General features: G+C 42.7%; 1 protein-coding gene across 8 annotated transcripts in view; it reads right to left on the minus strand.

Annotated features, from left to right (window-relative positions):
• The window catches only part of adgrv1 (adhesion G protein-coupled receptor V1), an 838,553-nt gene that overhangs the window by 497,427 nt on the left and 322,176 nt on the right, over positions 1-18,950 (minus strand). For 7 of the 8 annotated variants that reach the window (XR_005461637.1, XM_038805279.1, XM_038805282.1 and 4 more), the window contains 6 exons: positions 18,018-18,240; positions 15,269-15,473; positions 13,564-13,710; positions 10,507-10,762; positions 9,650-9,852; positions 5,012-5,188 (listed from right to left, as the gene is read on the minus strand). Coding sequence is in view for 7 of the 8 variants with exons in the window: in XM_038805279.1 (XP_038661207.1) it covers positions 5,012-5,188; positions 9,650-9,852; positions 10,507-10,762; positions 13,564-13,710; positions 15,269-15,473; positions 18,018-18,240 (1,211 nt within the window). In the remaining variant the exon portion in view is untranslated. The remainder of the gene's footprint in view (positions 1-5,011; positions 5,189-9,649; positions 9,853-10,506; positions 10,763-13,563; positions 13,711-15,268; positions 15,474-18,017; positions 18,241-18,950) is intronic. The other variant, XM_038805283.1, reaches the window with a different exon arrangement.

The raw sequence follows: 18,950 nt of genomic DNA on the forward strand, positions 1-18,950 counted from the left end.
ATTTCAAATAAAATATAGCATTATCTAGTACCTTTGTCGCCCTGACATCTGGTAGGCAATGCTAACTGGAGATGAGTGAACCGGGAGCCGAGCAGTTACTGGCATTGCCCCTCAAAGACAGAATTTTCCATTCTCTGCACAAAGTGCTTGCTGAGGCGAGAAAACTGGTGTGCCACTCGCAGGCTGCACAGCTGGCTTTTCTTTCCAGGTAGCACGGTGGTACAGTGGGTAGCACTGCTGCCTCACAGCGCCAGAGACGTGGATTTAATTCCAGTCACGGGTGACTGTCTGTGTGGAGCTTGCATTTCTCCCAGTGTCTGCGAGGGTTTCCTCTGCTTGCTCCGGTTTCCTCCCACAGTCCAAAGATGTGCAGGTTAGGTGGATAGGCCATGCTAATTTGCCCCTTCGTGTCAAAATGGTTAGGTGGGGTTACTGGGTTATGGGTGTTGTGTTCTCTATTTTGCTTTACCTGGATGGCTTGGATGCTTAGTGTTGAATAAAGAACACGTAAACTATGACAAAGAACAAAACTATAAATTTATTTACACTAAGATCCGTTCACATTCCTAAAGTAGAAGGTTTCCATATTAGGGGCTGTTTAGCACAGGGCTAAATTGCTGGCTTTGAAAGCAGACCAAGCAGGCCAGAAGCACGGTTTGATTCCCGTAACAGCCTCCCCGAACAGGCGCCGGAATGTGGCGACTAGGGGCTTTTCACAGTAACTTCATTTGAAGCCTACTCGTGACAATAAGCAATTTTCATTAATTTCATTAAACTATGCTATCTCTAACTAACAAACTCTTCAAAGGACTGGTTTAGCACAGGGCTAAATCACTGGCTTTGAAAGCAGACCAAGGCAAGCCAGCAGCATGGTTCGATTCCCGTACCAGCCTCCCCGAACAGGAGCCGGAATGTGGCGACTAGCGGCTTTTCACAGTAACTTCATTTGAAGCCTACTTGTGACAATAAGCGATTTGCATTTCATTTCATTTTCAAGGACACAACTGCTCTCTATGCCTAACACTCTTCCAACTCCTTCTAATTCCTAACTCTGAACTCCCAGAAGCCCCGGAGCCAAATTATATATATATATATATGTGACTGTTCTGTGGTTCCCTCTAGTGGTAAGAAGCATGATCATTAACTTGTTAACTCTTTACATCTCAGTCAATATGTATATCATTACAACGGAGATAGGATGGAGGCCTGGGCTTAGGTAGGGTACTCTTTCCTGGGGCCGGTTCAGTCCTTCTGCACTGTACATTTTGTAATTCCACGATTCTATAATCCAGCACTTCATGCAGAATCAATCTGGAGGTGTGGCCCACGCCATCATGCTGGCCGGGTGTGTCGAAAAAAGTCAGCATCCTGGAAAGGAGTGCCCCAGTCGCTGAAAGGCAACACGCAAACTCCCCTCCCCAACCATGGGCAGTGGCCCACCCCCAGACAGGGAGGACCCTCCCCACAAGGGGAACTCGCCACAAGTTTCTTTGCCTCTGACCTGCTCTTGTAATTACAGTATTTATATTGTTAGTTCAGTTTGTGACAACCCCCAGGATGTTGATAGTGGGGTGCTCAGTGATGGCAATTCCACTGAATGTCAAGGGGTGATGGCTTGATTCTCTCTTATTGGAGATGGTCATTCCCTGGCAATTGTGTGGCGTGAATGTTACTTGCCACTTTTCAGCCCAAGCTTGGATATTGTCCATGCCTTGATGCATTATTATGTGGACTGCTTCTCTGTCTGAAGAGTCGCGAATGGTGCTGAACATTGTGCAATCATCAGTGAACATCCGCACATCTGACCATTTGTTGGAAGGAAGGTCATTGATGAAGGAGCTAAAGATGATTGGGCCTACGACACTACCCTGAGGACTCCTGCAGTTAGGACCCAGCACTGGAATGACTGAGCTCCACCAATTTCCTTTGTGCTAGGTATGAAACCAATCAGTGAAGACTTTCTCCCCCATTCCCCTTGGCTCCAGTTTTGCTCGAGTTCCTTGATGCCATACACGATCAAATGCGACCTTGATGTCAAGGGCAGTCACTCTCACCTTACCTGTGGAATTGAGCTCTTTTGTCCATGTTTGAACCAAGGCTGTAGTGACCCTGGTCGAACCCAAATTGAGCAAAAGTGAGCAGGTTATTACTAAGTAGGTGCTGCTTGATAGCACTGTTGATAACCCTTCCATCACTTTTCTGATAATTGAGAGAAGACCAATCGGGTAGTAATTGGCTTCGTTGGATTTGTCCTGCTTTTTGTGTACAGGACATAACTGGGCAAGTTTCTACATTGCTGGGTAGATGCCAATGTTTTAGCTGTAGTGAAACAGCTTGGCTAGTGGCGCGGCAAATTCTGGAGCACATGTCTTCAGTACTTTTGCTGGAATATTGTCAAGGCCCATCGTCTTTGCAGCCTAATGCCTTTAGCCATTTTTTGATATCACATGGGGTGAATTGAATTGGCTGAAGACTGGCATCTGTGATTCTAGGCCCTCTGGAGAAGAATAAAATGGAGGTTCATCCAAAAGGCACGTTTGGCTGAAGATTATATTGAATGCTTCAGTCTCATCTTTTGCACAGGTGTGCTGGGCTCCTCTATCATGGAGGATGGAGATACGTACAGAACCTTCTCCTACAGTGTGGTGTTTAATTGTCCACCAACATTCACGACTGGATGTGGCAGGACTGCAGAGCTTAGATTTGATGCGTTGGTTGTGGAATCGCTTACCTCCATTTATCGCTTGCTGCTTATGCTGTTTGGCACACAAGTAGTCTTGTGTTGTAGCTTTAACAGGTTGACACCTCATTTATCGGTATGTCTGGTGCTGCTTCTGGCATGTCCTCCTTAACTCTTCATTGAACCTGGGGTAGTGGTAGATTGGGGAATACGCTGGGTATTGAGGTTACAGATTGTGATCGAGTACAATTCTGCTGCTGCTGATGGCCCACAGCAACTCAGGAATGCCTAGTCTTGAGCTGCTAGACCTGTTCTGAATCTATCTCATCTAACATGATGGTAGTGCCACACAACACAATGAAGGGTATCCATAAGAGTTGTGCAATGGTCACTCTTACAGATACTGTCATGGACTGATGCAGGTTGGTAAGGATGAGGTCTAATATGTTTTTCCCTCTTGTTGGTTCCCTCACCACCTGTAACAAACCCAGTCTAGCAGCTATGTCCTTTAGGGCTCAGCCAGCTCAGTCCGTAGTGGTGCTACCAGCCATTCTTGCTGATGGACACTGATGCCCTGGCCACCTTCGGTGCTTCCTCCTAGTATTGTTCAACATGAAGGACTACTGATTCGTCAGCTGATGGTAGATGGTACATGGTAATCAGCAGGAGATTTCCTTTCACCTTAAGCCATGAGACTTAATGCGGTCTTGAGTCGATGTTGAGAACTCCTCAGGCAACTCCCTCTCAACTGTATACCACTGTGCCATGTCTGCTGGGTCCTATACCCAGGGATGGTGATAGCTATGCCTGGGACATTATCAATAAGGTGTGATTCCATGATTCCTTGAGTATGACCATGTCAGGCTGTTGCTTAACTAGTCTGTGAGAAGCTCTCCCAATGTTGGCATAAGCCCCCATATATTAGTAAGGAGGCTTTTGCAGGGTCGACAGGGCTGGGTTTGCCGTTGTTGTTTCCAGTGCATGGGTCGCGGCCGAGTGGTCCATCTGGTTTCTTTCCTTTTATTGATTTTACAACTGAATGGCTAATGTGGCCAGTTAAGAATCAACATCATCGGGATCTGGAGTCACATGTATGCCAGACCAGGTAAGGATTGCAGTTTCCTTCCCTCAGCGTTTTGTTTTACAACAATCCTCAATAGTTTCATGGTCATCATTGAACTTTTAATTCCAGAGATATATTGGATTCAATTTCCATCATCTGCCATGGTGAGATTCGATGCTGGATCCCCAGCGTATTACCATGGATGCATGAATCACCAGTTTAGTAACAATACCACTACACCACCACTGTTGGGTTAAAGGAATTCGAGCTTAAAGGAATTATAGCTTTGTTCTTAAATCTCAGAATGTAATGACAGATATTTGGGTTCCTGCTGGAGAGATTGGATTGCTGAATCACAACAGTAGATTAAATCTTTCTCATTGTATAATTAATAATATAACTTCCATGGCTATTCTCTCCCTCTGCCTTCACAGCATATAAGCAGATGATCTCCTCGTCCCTTGCAGATAAAGGACATCTCTCCTTTTTTCCAGGTTCTCCACCAGGATCTCCCGTGCAGCATTCAAAAACCTTGGTGCCAACTTTCTGCCATGTTATGCCATTAGTCAATGTTTAACAGGTGAGGTTCACTTCTTGCACTTTCTTCATAGGATCCCTACAGTGCCAGGGGCTATTCAGCTCATCGAGTCTGCACTAACCCTCTGAAAGAACACCCTACCTGTGCCCACTTCCCCACCCTAACCCCGAACACCAAGCCTGCACATCTTTGGACTGTGGGAGGAAACTGGAGTACCCGGAGGAAACCCACATAGGGAAAACGTGCAAACTCCACAGTCACCCAAGGACAGAATTGAACCCTGGTCCCTGGCACTGTGCGGTAGCAGTGCTAACCACTGTGCCGCCCATTCTTCCCTTTCAGATGTGCAGATTAGCTTTAACTGCTATTTTCCAGAACCAATTGCCCCTGACTAAAACTTCCAACCAATCAACAGTGTGGTTAGAGCTGACTGGACACTGAATGCAGATAGCACCAAGTTGGTGTGTTTTTTGTAATACAGTCAATGGACATGCATCTTGCTCCATGTGCACAATTTTGGGGGCTATTCTATTTAACTTGTTACTGACATGTCAACTCTGCAGGTCAAAGTAAAAGGAAAACATAACAAGATTTCAGCAATTTGACCACTCTGTAACAATTACTACGGCATCTGATTAGAGAAACATGTTCAATCATTCCTTAAGTTCATAAGAGGCAATATTTCAAAAAATTATTACACTTTATCTCTACATTGCATGGTGAATCATACCGTTGTTACATTGAACTGGATGATTCCTCTGGGGTAATCGTTCTCTTCAATTGTTATTTCTGTCAGTTCCATTCCGAAGTGTTTAACACTGGGTTGTTCTCCAACAAGTGTCGTATCCATCAGTTTTACACTGGTAATGTTAACTAGAAAGCTTTCACGTAACTCAGGAATGTTATCCTAGCAAATGAAGACATTTAAAAAAAAATAAGATCCAACAAACAGTGCATTTATTAAACATATCGATAGTATGTTGCTTTGCTGTGCCACTGTAACAGAACTATGCTGACTTGGTTTTTTGAACAGTCAAAAACTGGTTTCCATTTTACAGAAATGACACCACGGGATGTCATTCAGCCCATCACACCTGTACAAGTGCCAGTTTGTTAAATAATATTAAACTATTTACTCCATTCCTAATTTTCTACCTTTTCCCCAGTCCCCACATTCTTCATCAAATATATTTATTTAATGGCCTTTTAAATAATGTTACGTTTTGCCACGTTCAAAAATATAGCCAAGCATCCCATTATGCTTTAGCAAGTGCCTTTTCGTTAATAGCAACTAGATATTAATGAATGCCCTGAAGCCCTCAACTAATCCATGGAAATTCCCTTCTACACAAGTTAATACATGTTTAAACTTATTTGGTGAAATTGCAGATGAAGTAATCCTAATGCAAGGCTTTGATGAATCCTCTGCCAACTTTGATGAGATATTAAAACCCTTTGACAAGTATTTTAATCGTCAAGTCGTGGCGAACACAGACCTTAAAAAAGGTACAGAACCCCCCCCCCCTCCCCACACCAATAAACCACCAACATGACTCCAAGACAAGTGAGGCAGTACCCAAACAAACCAAAAGATAGTGGTAGATCATGTCATCACAATGAAGCACATGAGCCAAAGAGTTTAGTGCAGAGGAAAGAGGAGACTGAGAAGGAGCCAGAAGGCTTAACCATAGAATATTTGGAAAGCGCCAAATCAAAGAGGGAGCTGGAAGAACTCAAGCAGAAGTACAGCCAAGCACAAAGGTATAGAACATAGAACATAGAACAGTACAGTGCAGAAAATGTACTCAAAGAAGTTGCTGCCTTGAAAGACTCTTTGAAAAGCTGCCCCTGTAAAAACTTGGAGTTAAAAATGATGAATACTACTTCAGAAAAAGTTGGGTTTGGAACTAACAATAATGATAAAGAAATGCACTAAAGTGCAGAGTGAGATGGCAAAAGCGGAGCACGAATATAAACAATTGAAAGTACAGCTAATTGTCCTTTAAGATCAAATGCAAAAGGAATAGAATAAAGCAGTATAAAGATATGAAGACTGCCCTGAACAGGAAAGTGAAAATAGCCAAACAAAGCTGATTGGGCTCTGTTGAATTACCAAAAAACATAAGAAGAAATAACTGAGCTTCACAAAAAGAAAAGGAAACCTGTTGGATAAGCTTTGCACACTACACGAATCACTGAAGTCGCAATGTGTTCCTCTGGGAAATTACAAAGAGAAGCAAAATCAATTTAATGTCACTTTAAAAGAACTGAAGAACAAATTGGCAAAGAAGAATCAGTAATGTTCTATTTTCCAGGAGAAAGCCAAGATGTACAAGAAAAAGACTGAAGTGCTGAAGAAACAACTGAATGAAAGAAGAATTGCAAGTAAAAGCCGTGGAACCTTCCAAGCTATGAGCTGACGAGGAAACAATAAAGCAAGTACAAAACTTAAACAAGTTCACCAGAGATAGGCCTAGCCAACAGTGAAATCAAAATGAAGGACAAAGACAAAACTCTGCTGCAAGCAGAAAAAGATTGGAAAATGTAAATCTGAAGCTGAAGATCAACGAACGAGAAGGAAAAGCACTGGATTCAACAAACGTACTGAGACCATTGAGTTCTTCAAAAATGACCTGGCTGAAATGAAAATCAAGAACCTAGAATCAAGAACTGTCAGGGAACAGTTGACCAGTTTCAAGAGAAGGTAGTTCTGACAAAAGTGTGTTTACAATCTTTGAAGGAACTAGCAGAAGCAACATCACAAAATGTGAGCTCAAAGGAGAGCACAAGGAATTAGCAACAGGAAAGCTCAGAAATGATGAGCTTTAAGTTAACATGAAAAACATGAAGTCAATGCTGAAACAGAAAAACAAATTGCTGATGAGTCAGAACAGTTGCTTGAATGCTGAATAAAAACCAAAACTGATGAAATGTTGGCACTTCACCATGAATAGGGCAATGAAAATTCCTAAACTTCGATCCGATCTGAAGATAATGAAAATGAGATGTGCAGTATGGAAGAACAAATTTAGACTTTAAACGCAGATTAGGAAAATTCTAAGAAATAGATTGAGGATTCAAAGAGTGAACTGAAATAATCTAATGAGCAGGCGGTGATCATGAAAGAAAGTTTCCAAAAGGAACTGAATGCCCAGTTGAAGTTGTTGAGCTTTTAAAAGAATTCTGCAGATATCTCTGTAACAAAGACAACTGAACTCACCAGAGTAGTTGCTGAGCTGAATGACAATATTAACAGGCTTGTAAATAAGAGAATAAACAAATATTTGGGTGAATTTGTGAAATAAGTGGAAATAAAGGTTCCATTTTTGAAACTTCTATTTTCAAGAAGAACATCGCGGACTCCAGGGTGAAAGAAAACCCCAGTCCTCTCTATGAATGAATGGAGCCAACAGTTCATCCAGGAGGATTGGGAGAATTCACGGTATCCGATCAAAGAGGACAGACTGCTGATAAAGAAAACCATAACACTAAAGAGCGCAAGAAGCAAAACAGATGTTGGAAATTGAGTATTTGAAACACCGGGGCCCAGTTTAACTCAGTTGGCTAGACAGTTGGTTCATGATGCAAGGCGAGACCAACAGCATGGGTTTAATTCCCATACAGGCTGAGATTATTCATGAAGGCTATCCTTCTCAAACGTGCCCCTCGCCTGAGTTTTGATGATTCTCAGGTTAAACCATCACCGGTCAGCTCTTCCTCTCAAAGGGGAAAGCAGCCTACGCTATCTGGGCTTGTGGCTATTTCCCTTACTTTTACTTGAAACACAAAGAGCTCTAATTTCAACTCCAAACCAACAACGTTAGCCTGAGACCATCACTCCTCCAAATGTGAAAAGAACAAATGTGAAAGGTCGTAAAGCGTCAAGGCCATTTGAATTTGTAAAGTCACAGACTTGGTGAAGGGTTAGCATGGAATTAACAATGTAAATATATTTGGGTAAAGGCTTGCGGGGAGGTGTGTTTTAGGGGATCCGTCCGGCATAGTAAGGACTGGGGAAATAATACCACCCATATTATGATGTTGAGTATCACATGATAAAAGATTGCCTGTGTAGAGAGTCTAGCAGGAGGCAGCATGAGATACAGCATGGTGGCACAGTGGTTAGCACTACTGCCTCATAGCTCCAGGGTCACAGGTTCAATTCCAGTCTCAAGTGATTGCCTATGTGGAGTTTGCACTTTCTCCAGTGTCTGCTTGGATTTCCTCTGGGTGCTCCGGTTTCCTCCCCCTGTCCAAAATGCACAGGTTAGGTGGATTGGCCATGCTAAATTGCCCTTAGTGTCCAAAAGGTTAGGTGGTGTTACTGGGTTACAGGGATAGGGTGGAGGTGTGGGCTTATATAGAGTGCCCTTTCCGAGGGCCGGTGCAGACTCAATGGGCCCTAATGGCCTCCTTTGCACTGTACATTTTATGATACCACCTAGTCAGGGCTACAACTCACAGAAATGTATATGATTATATGTTGCTAATAGACACTTAGGCCGGGATTCTCCATTCTCTGCCACTTCAATCGGGAATCCCAATCGGGCAGAGAATGGAGCGTCAGCTGAAAAGGGGGATCGGTGGCGGACGGCAGACCCGGTCTCCGTTCCCAATCCGCTGCCTGTAGCGGGCAAACTGTCCCACGCTGGTGGGAACATGCAAAGTTCTGATTTGCATTCAGCAGCATGCAATTAATGAGCTGGAAGCCTGATTCATCTACTTTTCAGTGGGTGTTGGGGCAGACCGACATTTGTGCTGTGGAGGGGCGTCTACCGCTGGAGTTAGGGATCAGGCCGTCGTTCCGAATTGTGCCCCGAGCCTGGAGAGTAATGGACATCCAACATACTTGCTGCTCTGCATATACTTGCATGCCAAAGGACTGTGGCTTGCACCTTGGTGCTGCTCCCAACGCCAGCGGGGACCAGACCCAATTCTCCACTGGCAGGAAGATACTCCGGAACGGTGGATCCTTCCCTTAATGTTTAACCACACAAGACTCAAGTCTTTGTGACACTTACAAGAGACTATCTGTTTCCCTCGCTCCGTGCCCTCATTTAACTGGCTGAAAATAATTTCTTTGGAGCCTGGCAGCCCACTAATTGTGACTGCTGCCTGTCAGTGTTGACATCATCTATCAGTTTCAGGTAAAAGTCAAAGTGAAAAGCCTCATGCCTGGGACTAACACCATTTAGCATCTACGCCTCGATTCACACCTTGAGTTAAAAATCAGTCCGTATTTTCTCTTATTACCAGACAAGGAAAATCTAATCCATGTACAAAATGACTAATTGTAATTACGTTTAAACAAGACAATAATGTCATGAGAGAGTGCATAATAATCATTATCAGCTTGTTATAAACTTACAGGTAATATTGTAAATGTGATCAAAGCTTGTGTGGCATTTTCCTTTATAATAGCTGTGCCCTGACTTGCGATATAATCCTGGTTTGCAGTTGCTTGATTAACAGGTGGAAGCAAAGGGTCTGGTTTGGAAATGTATTGGACAACAACATCTCCCACAAATCCTTGTTCACGAATAATTGTCAAAGTGATATTAATTGCATCAACTGGAAAAACACAAAACAACACTTTAAAATAATCCTAATATTTTTGTGGTTGTCAGAATGTTTCAACATCATTTATTGGGTAGATTTTACTTTTGCATGAAAGAATATTCAATGAATATGAAAATCGGGAAAGATGTAAAGCTAACTGCCCATTCGCTGTCATATACTTTCTGCAGTCCAGAAATTCAAGAATCTAACCCACTGAATTGTCATACAAACGTTATTAAACAAAATTTAAGGCGTTCCTCCATGAAATAGTATTGTACCTATACAGCACTCCCTCACTTGTGAATGTCTTAAAGAGGTTTAAATAATTCTATTTCCCTCTAAGGGCAGTAACTGTTGATTTGCAAACATTACGGCCATTCGCAATAGCAACATCCCAAAAATGATGATGAGACAAATGAACAGTTAATATAATCACACTTTATATATCAACAATGAGAGGTCATCAGGAACTAATAAAGAGATCAGATTATCTAATTAGCCATGTTTGTTAATTTTTGAAATTATTCCCCCTCAAATTGTGAACAAAAGCTTTGGCTTTTAAATAGTTAATATTTGTAGCAGCTTAATTACAATCAAAGGCCTGAGTAGTCAAGGGTTTCTAAAATAACTATATGACTAACCTCAAAGACTCAAAACAAAACTTACGCTCAGGCTCTTGCAGAGAGGTTTGGAGTGAGTTTATGTGCCACCCAACCACACCATACGGAGAGTCATTGGGGAGAATAGTCAAGATAGCATTTCTTTTATTGAAGTCAATAGTTGCTCCTTTGGCTTGGTCTTGCACACCCACTGTGGTGACATTCACAAGTGTTACAGTTACAATCTCATCTATTTCTGGAGTGTCATCAGGCAGTACGGTAAATGAAATTGTAGCCAGTGCTTGGCCCTCTGTAAAAGTGAACTGTAATATTGGAAAAATAGTTAATCAAACAAAGGGTAAAACTTTGAAGACAGTTTATGAAACACTTCAACATCAACCAAATGGATTGAATAATGCCATCTGGTGGCAGCTAGCCAATCTGTTCCCTTTCACAAATTAATTGATGATCTATCAGGCCAGTATTTCTATAGAAGCATTATTGTTAAAGAAGGAAACGTCTAGTTAAAGTCTTTTCAGTTCATTTCTGTTTGCCAAAAATATACAAAATATTATTTTTGTAGCTGATTTCAGAGAAAGTGACAATTAAGTTGTTGGATTACTGTAAACAGCAACAGATTTTACCATAAGACCATAGGACATAGGAGCAGAATTAGGCCACTCGGCCCATCGAGTCCCCCTGATGCCCTTATTAATCAAGAACCTATCTATCTCTGCCTTGAAGACACTCAGTGATTTTGCCTCCACAGTCTTCTGTGGCAAAGAGTTCCACAGATTCAACACCCTCTGGCTGAAGAAATTCCCCCTCATCTCTGTTTTTAAAGATTGTCCCTCTGGTTCTAGTTTTTCCTAGAAGTGTAAACATCCTCTCCATGTCCACTCTATCCAGGCCTTGCAGTATCCTGTAATTTTCAATAAGATCCTATCTCATCCTTCTAAACTCCAACAAGTACAGATCCAGAGTCCTCAATTATTACTCTTACAACAAGCTCTTCAATCCAGGGATCATTCTTGAGAACCTCCTCTGGACCCTTTCCAAGGCCAGCACATCCTTCCTTGGATACGAAGCTCAAAACTGTTCATAATACTCCAAATGCAGTCTGACCAGAGCCTTAAACAGCCTTAGAAATACATCCCTGCTCTAGTATTCTAGCCCTCTCGACATGAATCCTAATATTTCATTTGCCTTCCTAACTGCCGACTGAACCTGCTCGTTAACCTTATGAGAAACTTGAACAACGACTACTACGTCCCTTTGTGCTTCTGATTTCCTAAGCATTTTCCCATTTATACAATAGTCTATTCCTCCTTCCAATGCATAATTTCACACTTTTCCACATTGTATTCCATCTGTCACTTCCTTGCCCACTCTCCAAGCCTGTCCAAGTTTGTCTGCAGCCCCCCTGCTTCCTCAATATTACCTGTCCCTCTGCATATCTTTGTATCATCTGAAAACTTAGCAACAGTGCCTTCAGATACTTCTTCTAAATCGTTAATGTATATTGTCACCAATGTCCTTTCGGGGAAGAAACCCATTTTTTCTGCAGGGAAATTGGCTTTCATCAAGGTTGAAGTCTTGAAAAAATGCAGAGAGCACCTAGGCATTTTCTTATAAAAGAAAAGTCAATGAGAAAGATGCTCATTAGGTACTCGGTCCTGGTGTTCAGATAGTACTTATGAACATAGGAATCAAATTTAAAGGTTAATTTTTCATGATTAATCAGAATTAATTACAAAATCGCAAACTTTGAACAATTGGCAGAAGTAAATAAGGCACTTTACATCTCAAGTGTTCATGTGTTTTGTGATGAAGGAACAAATTCAGATTTTCCAGAGCTAGACAGTGATTCACATCCACAGGCCAATTTTCCAGAGTGGGTATTTGGATGACATAAATTCCAGAGGAATCTAATGAATAGAGGGATGTGACAATTATGGGATATGCAAGAAAAGCGACTGGCAAGTTTAAATAGTGGTCCAATATTCAGGCTGATGGCCAAGCAGTGAGGTCCATAGACTGGCAAAGTGTTGTGAAAGAATAGAAAGTAAGGAAGTGCTGGGTAAGTAGTGATAGTGATTCCAGAAGTGACTCTTGTGTTAGAAAATGGATCACAATTAAAGAATCTCCAATAGTACAAGAGAAAAATCTCTCAGTAATAACATCAACAGATATGGAAATGGAAGTACAGGTTGTAGCTTAGATTAGCCAATGAAATAAAGGTCGCAGGATAGTCTTGCAACAGCACTAGAAGCAGAAGTCTAATCTCAGATCGTCGCGTGCCCCCCCCCCCCCCCCCCCCCCCCCCCAGGACCCCGGAGCCCGCTCGCGCCGCCTGGTCCCACCGGTGAGATAGGTGGTTTGATTTTTTGGACCAACATGACAGCAGCGGGACTTCGGCCCATTGCGGGCCGGAGAATCACCGGGGGGGGGGGGGGGGGGGGGGGGGTGCGCCGACAGGTGCGGTGCGATTCCCGCCCACGCCGAATCGCTGGTGCCGGAGATTTCGGGAGACGTCGGGGATGGGATTCCCGCCGGCCCCCGGCGATTCTCCAACCCGGCAGCGGGTCGGAGAATCCCGCCCTGAACTGTGAAGGATATGGTGAATTTAGGATTGTTTATTCTGAAGAGAAGGCTCGGCATAGCTACTACAAGTGTTGAAGCTGCTGAAAAGCATCTCTTTCCTGATAATATGGTTGAAATTATCAGCAAATCTAGAACTGGAAAACATAGGCTCAAGCTTAGAAGAGGGAAACTAGAAGGACAGTTTCTAGTTAGCAACTTTATGCAGATAGTGGTGAATGTGGAAATGTACTATGGAGGTATCAAATGTGGGCAAAATGTGATGCCAGCCAATTCACTGTAGAATATTTTATGGTTCTGTACTTAGCTAAAGCAAACAAAGATCGTAGAAATGACAAAGGGGAAATTCAAGGAATGAGTTTTAGCTCAATCATTTTTGGAGTTTAAAGTAGAATGAAGGAAAAAATGACAACTGGGTAATAAAGCAAGAATTCGAAACCCTAGATTTCAACCCAGCTCACCCACAAGTCTTTGACCACAGAAGAACAAATCAACTCGATAAAAAAAGGTAAAATATCCTTACTACTCCAGAAGTTGGAAAGATATCATTGATGTTTCCATTGGCTGTCCATTGCACAGTCACAGATCTGTGTGTTCCTCGCTGTCGTTCAATAGTCAGAGTGACCATACTATTCTGTTCCAATTCTTCAACTTGCTTGGACAAAGAACTCTTCAAGAGGGAGAAAAACATACTCTCAACTCTAATGTTGCATCGCTATAAATTTCAGAATAAATGTACTGACTATTCTGTGGTCATTTACAAAGAAATCCATTTATTTTTTCACTTCAATCGGAGAAGAAATCTTAATCAGCATTCTCAGTAATAATGAAAGTTCCCTCAATCACAAATATGACTTGAATGTTGCACTGCCACCACTTTAATTTGAGACTTGAACACATATAGCCTTTTCACGTTAACATCACGATTCTGGAACATCATGTAGGGCAGGATTCTCCTGCGTGTTCTTCAGCAGCGGAGGGCAACTGGCCAGTGGTCAGTGGCGGGATCTTTTATTTTTTTTTTAAATGTATTTTTTTCCAAACATATTCAAAAAATTCAAAAACATAAATAATCTGGGGAGTACTCTCCCCAACTCAGTTTTACAGTCTGTACAGGTTTTTCCCCTCTTTCAGCCCCACCTTTGCTTCCCTCGACGACAAACAATTCCTCAAACATAGCAACAAACAATCCCAACCGTGCCTCAAAGTCCTCCACTGAACACCTCAATTCAAACTTAATATTCTCTAACCGGAGTGAGTCATTCAGATTCCATAGCCAGGCCACCAGCCCCGGTGATGTAGTAGACCACCATTCCAACAAAATTCTCCACCGGGCAACCAGAGAAGCGAAGACCACAACAACAGCCTTCCTCCCCTCCATCAGCTCCGGCATTTCCAATATCCCCAAATTTGACACCATTGGGTCCGGCCCGACCTCTACCCCCACAATCTTTGCTAGCGTCCCAAACACTCCCGGCCAGTATCTAACTTCTCACAGCCCCAAAACATATGCAAGTGGTTGCTGGTCCTCACCCACTCTTCTCACACTCGCCTGCCAACCCCTGGAGGAATCCACTCATCCTCGCCTGAATCATGTGCACCCTGTGTACCACCTTAAACTGTATCAAGCTCATCCTCACACACAAGGTCGAATTCATCCTGCGCAGTGTTTCACTCCACACACCCCAATCTATCTCCCTCCCAAACTCGTCCCCTCATTTCTCCTTGATCCTCACCACTTGCGTGCCCTCCCTGCTCTCCCAGCTACACACACATATATATGCGTGTGGTGGGAAATTCTGGCCCCGCCATTGTCAGCAGTGTTTCCCGTTGAATGCATCCCTAGCCCGTATTGGTGCAGAGGTGCGCTGTCTGCTAGATCGTAAGATTCCACTAGCCTGAATGGCCAGAAAATCTCACCTGCACAATGTCTCTGACATAATAGTCATAGAATGCCTCAAAATATTGATGATGTGGAGATGCCGGCGTTGGACTGGGGTGAGCACAGTAAGAAGTCTTACAACACCAGGTTAAAGTCCAACAGGTTTGTTTCAAACATGAGCTATCAGAGCGCAGCTGTCACCTGAAGAAGGAGCTGCGCTCCGAAAGCTCGTGTTTGAAACAAACCTGTTGGACTTTAACCTGGTGTTATAAGACTTCTTACTCAAAATATTGAAGCATATTTATTGATAAAGCAAATCAACGTGAAAATTAATGCCTGCACTTACTTGTACAAAACCAATTATCCCATGTGCATCATCATTTGACTGGATGATGACATCTACTTCATCATTAGCACCAATCTCAGCTCCTCCTTTTGCATTTGTGAGCCTCACTGCAAAAATCTCATCATCCTCTGGTATATCATCATCAAGAATATTTATTGCTATCACAGCATCTTTATCCCCAGGTTCAAATGTGAGTTCACCAGACCTGTAGGTGACAGAATATTGCCATTAATGTTAACATTAATACAATGAGAACAGGAGCAACTTGTAGAATTTTTAAAATAAAACTTAGTTGCATTTTTTAAAGTTGGTCCAAAATTGATTTGTTTCGTGTAAATTTGATTTATACTGTACACATTTGTCTCATCTTACTCCACAACATATTGTCATATAATTTTACAACAAATAAAGGGCACAATTCTCATATTTGCAGACTAAATGCTCCTGCCAGCAGGAGAACCAGAGAGATTCCAGCTGGCTCTCGGAGGGACGCAGAGGTGCCATTTATTTTCACATGATCGGAGCTTTCATGCCATTCCATGCCACATCGTAAATTTTTTAAAGAGGATCAGGGTTCATGCTGGACCTGAGAGGGGTGGGCCCTAATCTTGGACTGGGGAACATTTGGCTGGTCTTCCCATCTAAAACCATAAGACATAGGAGCAGAATTACACTATTTGGCCCATCGGATCTGCTCCGCCATTCAATCATGGCTGATAAGTTTCTCATCCTCATTTTCCTGCCATCCTCCCAGAACCCCTGATCTTCTTATTAATCAAGAACCTATCTATTTCTACCTGAAAGACACTCAGTGATTTGGCCTCCACAGCCTTCTGTGGCAAAGAATTCCACAGATTCACCACTCTCTGGCTGAAGAAATTCCTCCTCATCTCTGTTTTAGAGGATTGTCCCTTTAGTCTGAGCTGTGCCCTTGGGTTCCAGCTTTTCTTACTAGTGGAAAAATCTTCTCCATGTCCACTCTACCTAGGCCTCTCACTGTCCTGCAAGTTTCAATATGATCCCCCCCCCCCCCCATCCTTCTAAACTCACAACAAGTACAGACTCAGAGTCCTCAACCGCTCCTCATATGACAAGCTCTTCATTCCAGGGATCATTTCTGAACCTCCTCCGAACCCCCTCCAAGGCCAGCACATCCTTCCTTAGTTGCGGGGCCCAAAACCGCTCACAATACTCCAAGTGGGGTCTGACCAGGGCCTTATACAGCCTCAGAAGTACATCCCTGCTTTTGTGTAACCCTTTTGACATGAATGTTAACATTGCATTTGCCTTCCTAACTGCCAACTGAACCTGCACGTTAACCTTAAGAAGATCTTCAACAAGGACTTCCAAGTTCCTTTGTATTTCTGATTTACATAGCCTTTTTCCATTTAGAACATATTCTATCCCGTCATTCTTCCTACCAAAGTGCTTAACCTCTCACTTTTCCACATTATATTCCATCTGCCACTTCTTTGCCCACTCTCCTAGCCTGTACAAGTCCTTCTGCAGCCTCCTACTTCCTCAATGCTACCTGTCCCTCTGCATATCTTTGTAGCATCTGCAAACTTATCAACTGTGCCTTAAGTTCCTTCTTCCGGATTGTTAATGTATATTGTGAAATGTTGTGGTCCCATCACCGACCCTGAGGCACACCACTTGTCACCAGCTGCCATCCTGCCATTAAGACAATCATCTGTCCATGCCAGTATCTTACCCTGAACACCATGGGCTCTTAACGTATTTAACAGCCTCCTGTATGGCACCTTGTCTGCAGCTTTTAATTCCGTTAAACTGTCTGTCAGCATATCAATATTAAAGTCCTCTGAGAATAAACAGAAAGTCTTCCCATCTGCAGCCTTGAACCCTTTAAACTTTGTCAGCATGCCTAGTTCAAGATCTGTGATATTAAGGTAAACTATTCCCTTTAATGTGGTGGAAACCATTGAAGTGTTTTTTCACTATCAATTTCATCTCCCTTCATGGTTTTCAAGCCTGTGTGCATGTTTTGAAGCATAGAGCATAGAGCATAGAACAGTACAGCACAGAACAGGCCCTTCGGCCCTCAATGTTGTGCTACCATGATCACCCTACTCAAACCCATGTATCCACCCTATACCCGTAACCCAACAACCCCCCCCTTAACCTTACTTTTATTAGGACACTACGGGCAATTTAGCATGACCAATCCACCTAACCCGCACATCTTTGGATGCGTAAAAGCTTTGGGAAATGAGCGATTTAGAAAGACCAGGTACTCAGAACAAAGAGACAGCCTCTTGAATAAAAGCTGTGGTTAGAAAAACAGCTGCACTTCAGAGTTAATGGGCCTCTTCAAGAGTTATATCAATAAACAATGGTAATCCTGCCTTTGAAACAGCCTGGACCGTTCAGTCAAGAGGCTTTTAAAAGGCAATAATCCTGAAATTTAATGTAAACAATGCAGTTATGGGTAAATGCTTTCCTGTGTATTTTATAGGCTCAGATCATTCCACACTGTTCCCTTGGGGAAACCTTGGAAATCACAGAACAACATGGGAGATGCGGAGATCTAGCCTGAAATGCTGTCACCCCTTTTTTGTGTGTTTTTATGTTTGGGTGCAACTATTCCCTGAACCCCAATAAGGTTGTGGTCAGCCCAGCAATACATATTTCATTCATATCAAGGTTGTTCCTCTGAGCTGTCGAAGAGGAAATTAATTTATTTCAAATAAAATAAGTAAAGAAGCAAAAGCAAATTAGTAATTCTTACCCTGGAATAAAATCTGATTGGTTAGAGACAGAAACTAGCTCATAGATCCAGGAATCCAAATCACCTGCAGCAGCAATGAGGGTTTTGGTTTCATTGAGTGCAGAAACAGTGACAGAAAGCATATGATTTGCTGGTGGGAGTTCCAGCACCAATTTAAACTGACTCATTGCTGAATTCCATATGTAGAGGATTGACTGATCTTCACCAGCCAGCAGAAGATGAACTGAAAGAAAAATGACATCGACTTTATATATTTAACTGATTAGAAATGTTCTGGAGTTTTTTTTTTATTCGTTCATGGGGCGTGGGCATCGCAGGCTTTTTATTGCCCATCCCCGATTGCACCCGAGGAGGTAGTTAAATGTCAATCACATTGCTGTGGGTCTGGAGCCACACGTAGGTGAGGCCAGGTAAGGATGGCGGATTTCCTTCCCTAAAGAACATTAGTGAAACCGATGGGCTTTTACGACAATCGACAATGGTCATCATTAGACTTTTAATTCCAGATTTTTACTGAATTCAAATTTCACCATCTGCAGTAGCAGGATTTGAACCTGGGTCCCCAGAGCATTACTCTGGGTCTCTGGTTTACTAGTCTAGTGACAATACCACTCTGCCACCGCCTCCCCTATGGCCGTTAAGTTACAATACAGCAAACCACAATGGTCCCCATGCCCGTCTTCTGCACTACACAAATCCTGTGAAATGGTTCATGTGTAAAATTTGGAGGTCAACCCCCACTCCCAGTATGGTTAATGGATTATCTGTAATTAAATGTTTTTCAATCCCCTTTCAACAGGCATCTTGAATAAAGTTCACAAATAGCTCTGTTGCATTCCACACTGATAGTTTCCCACTTAAAAAATTATCTGCAAAGTCCAACACTGGTCTTCTAACTACAAATCAAACAAATGGGCGGCACGGTGGTACTGT

Source organism: Scyliorhinus canicula, chromosome 8 (assembly GCF_902713615.1).
Source record: "Scyliorhinus canicula chromosome 8, sScyCan1.1, whole genome shotgun sequence".
NCBI lineage: Eukaryota > Metazoa > Chordata > Chondrichthyes > Carcharhiniformes > Scyliorhinidae > Scyliorhinus > Scyliorhinus canicula.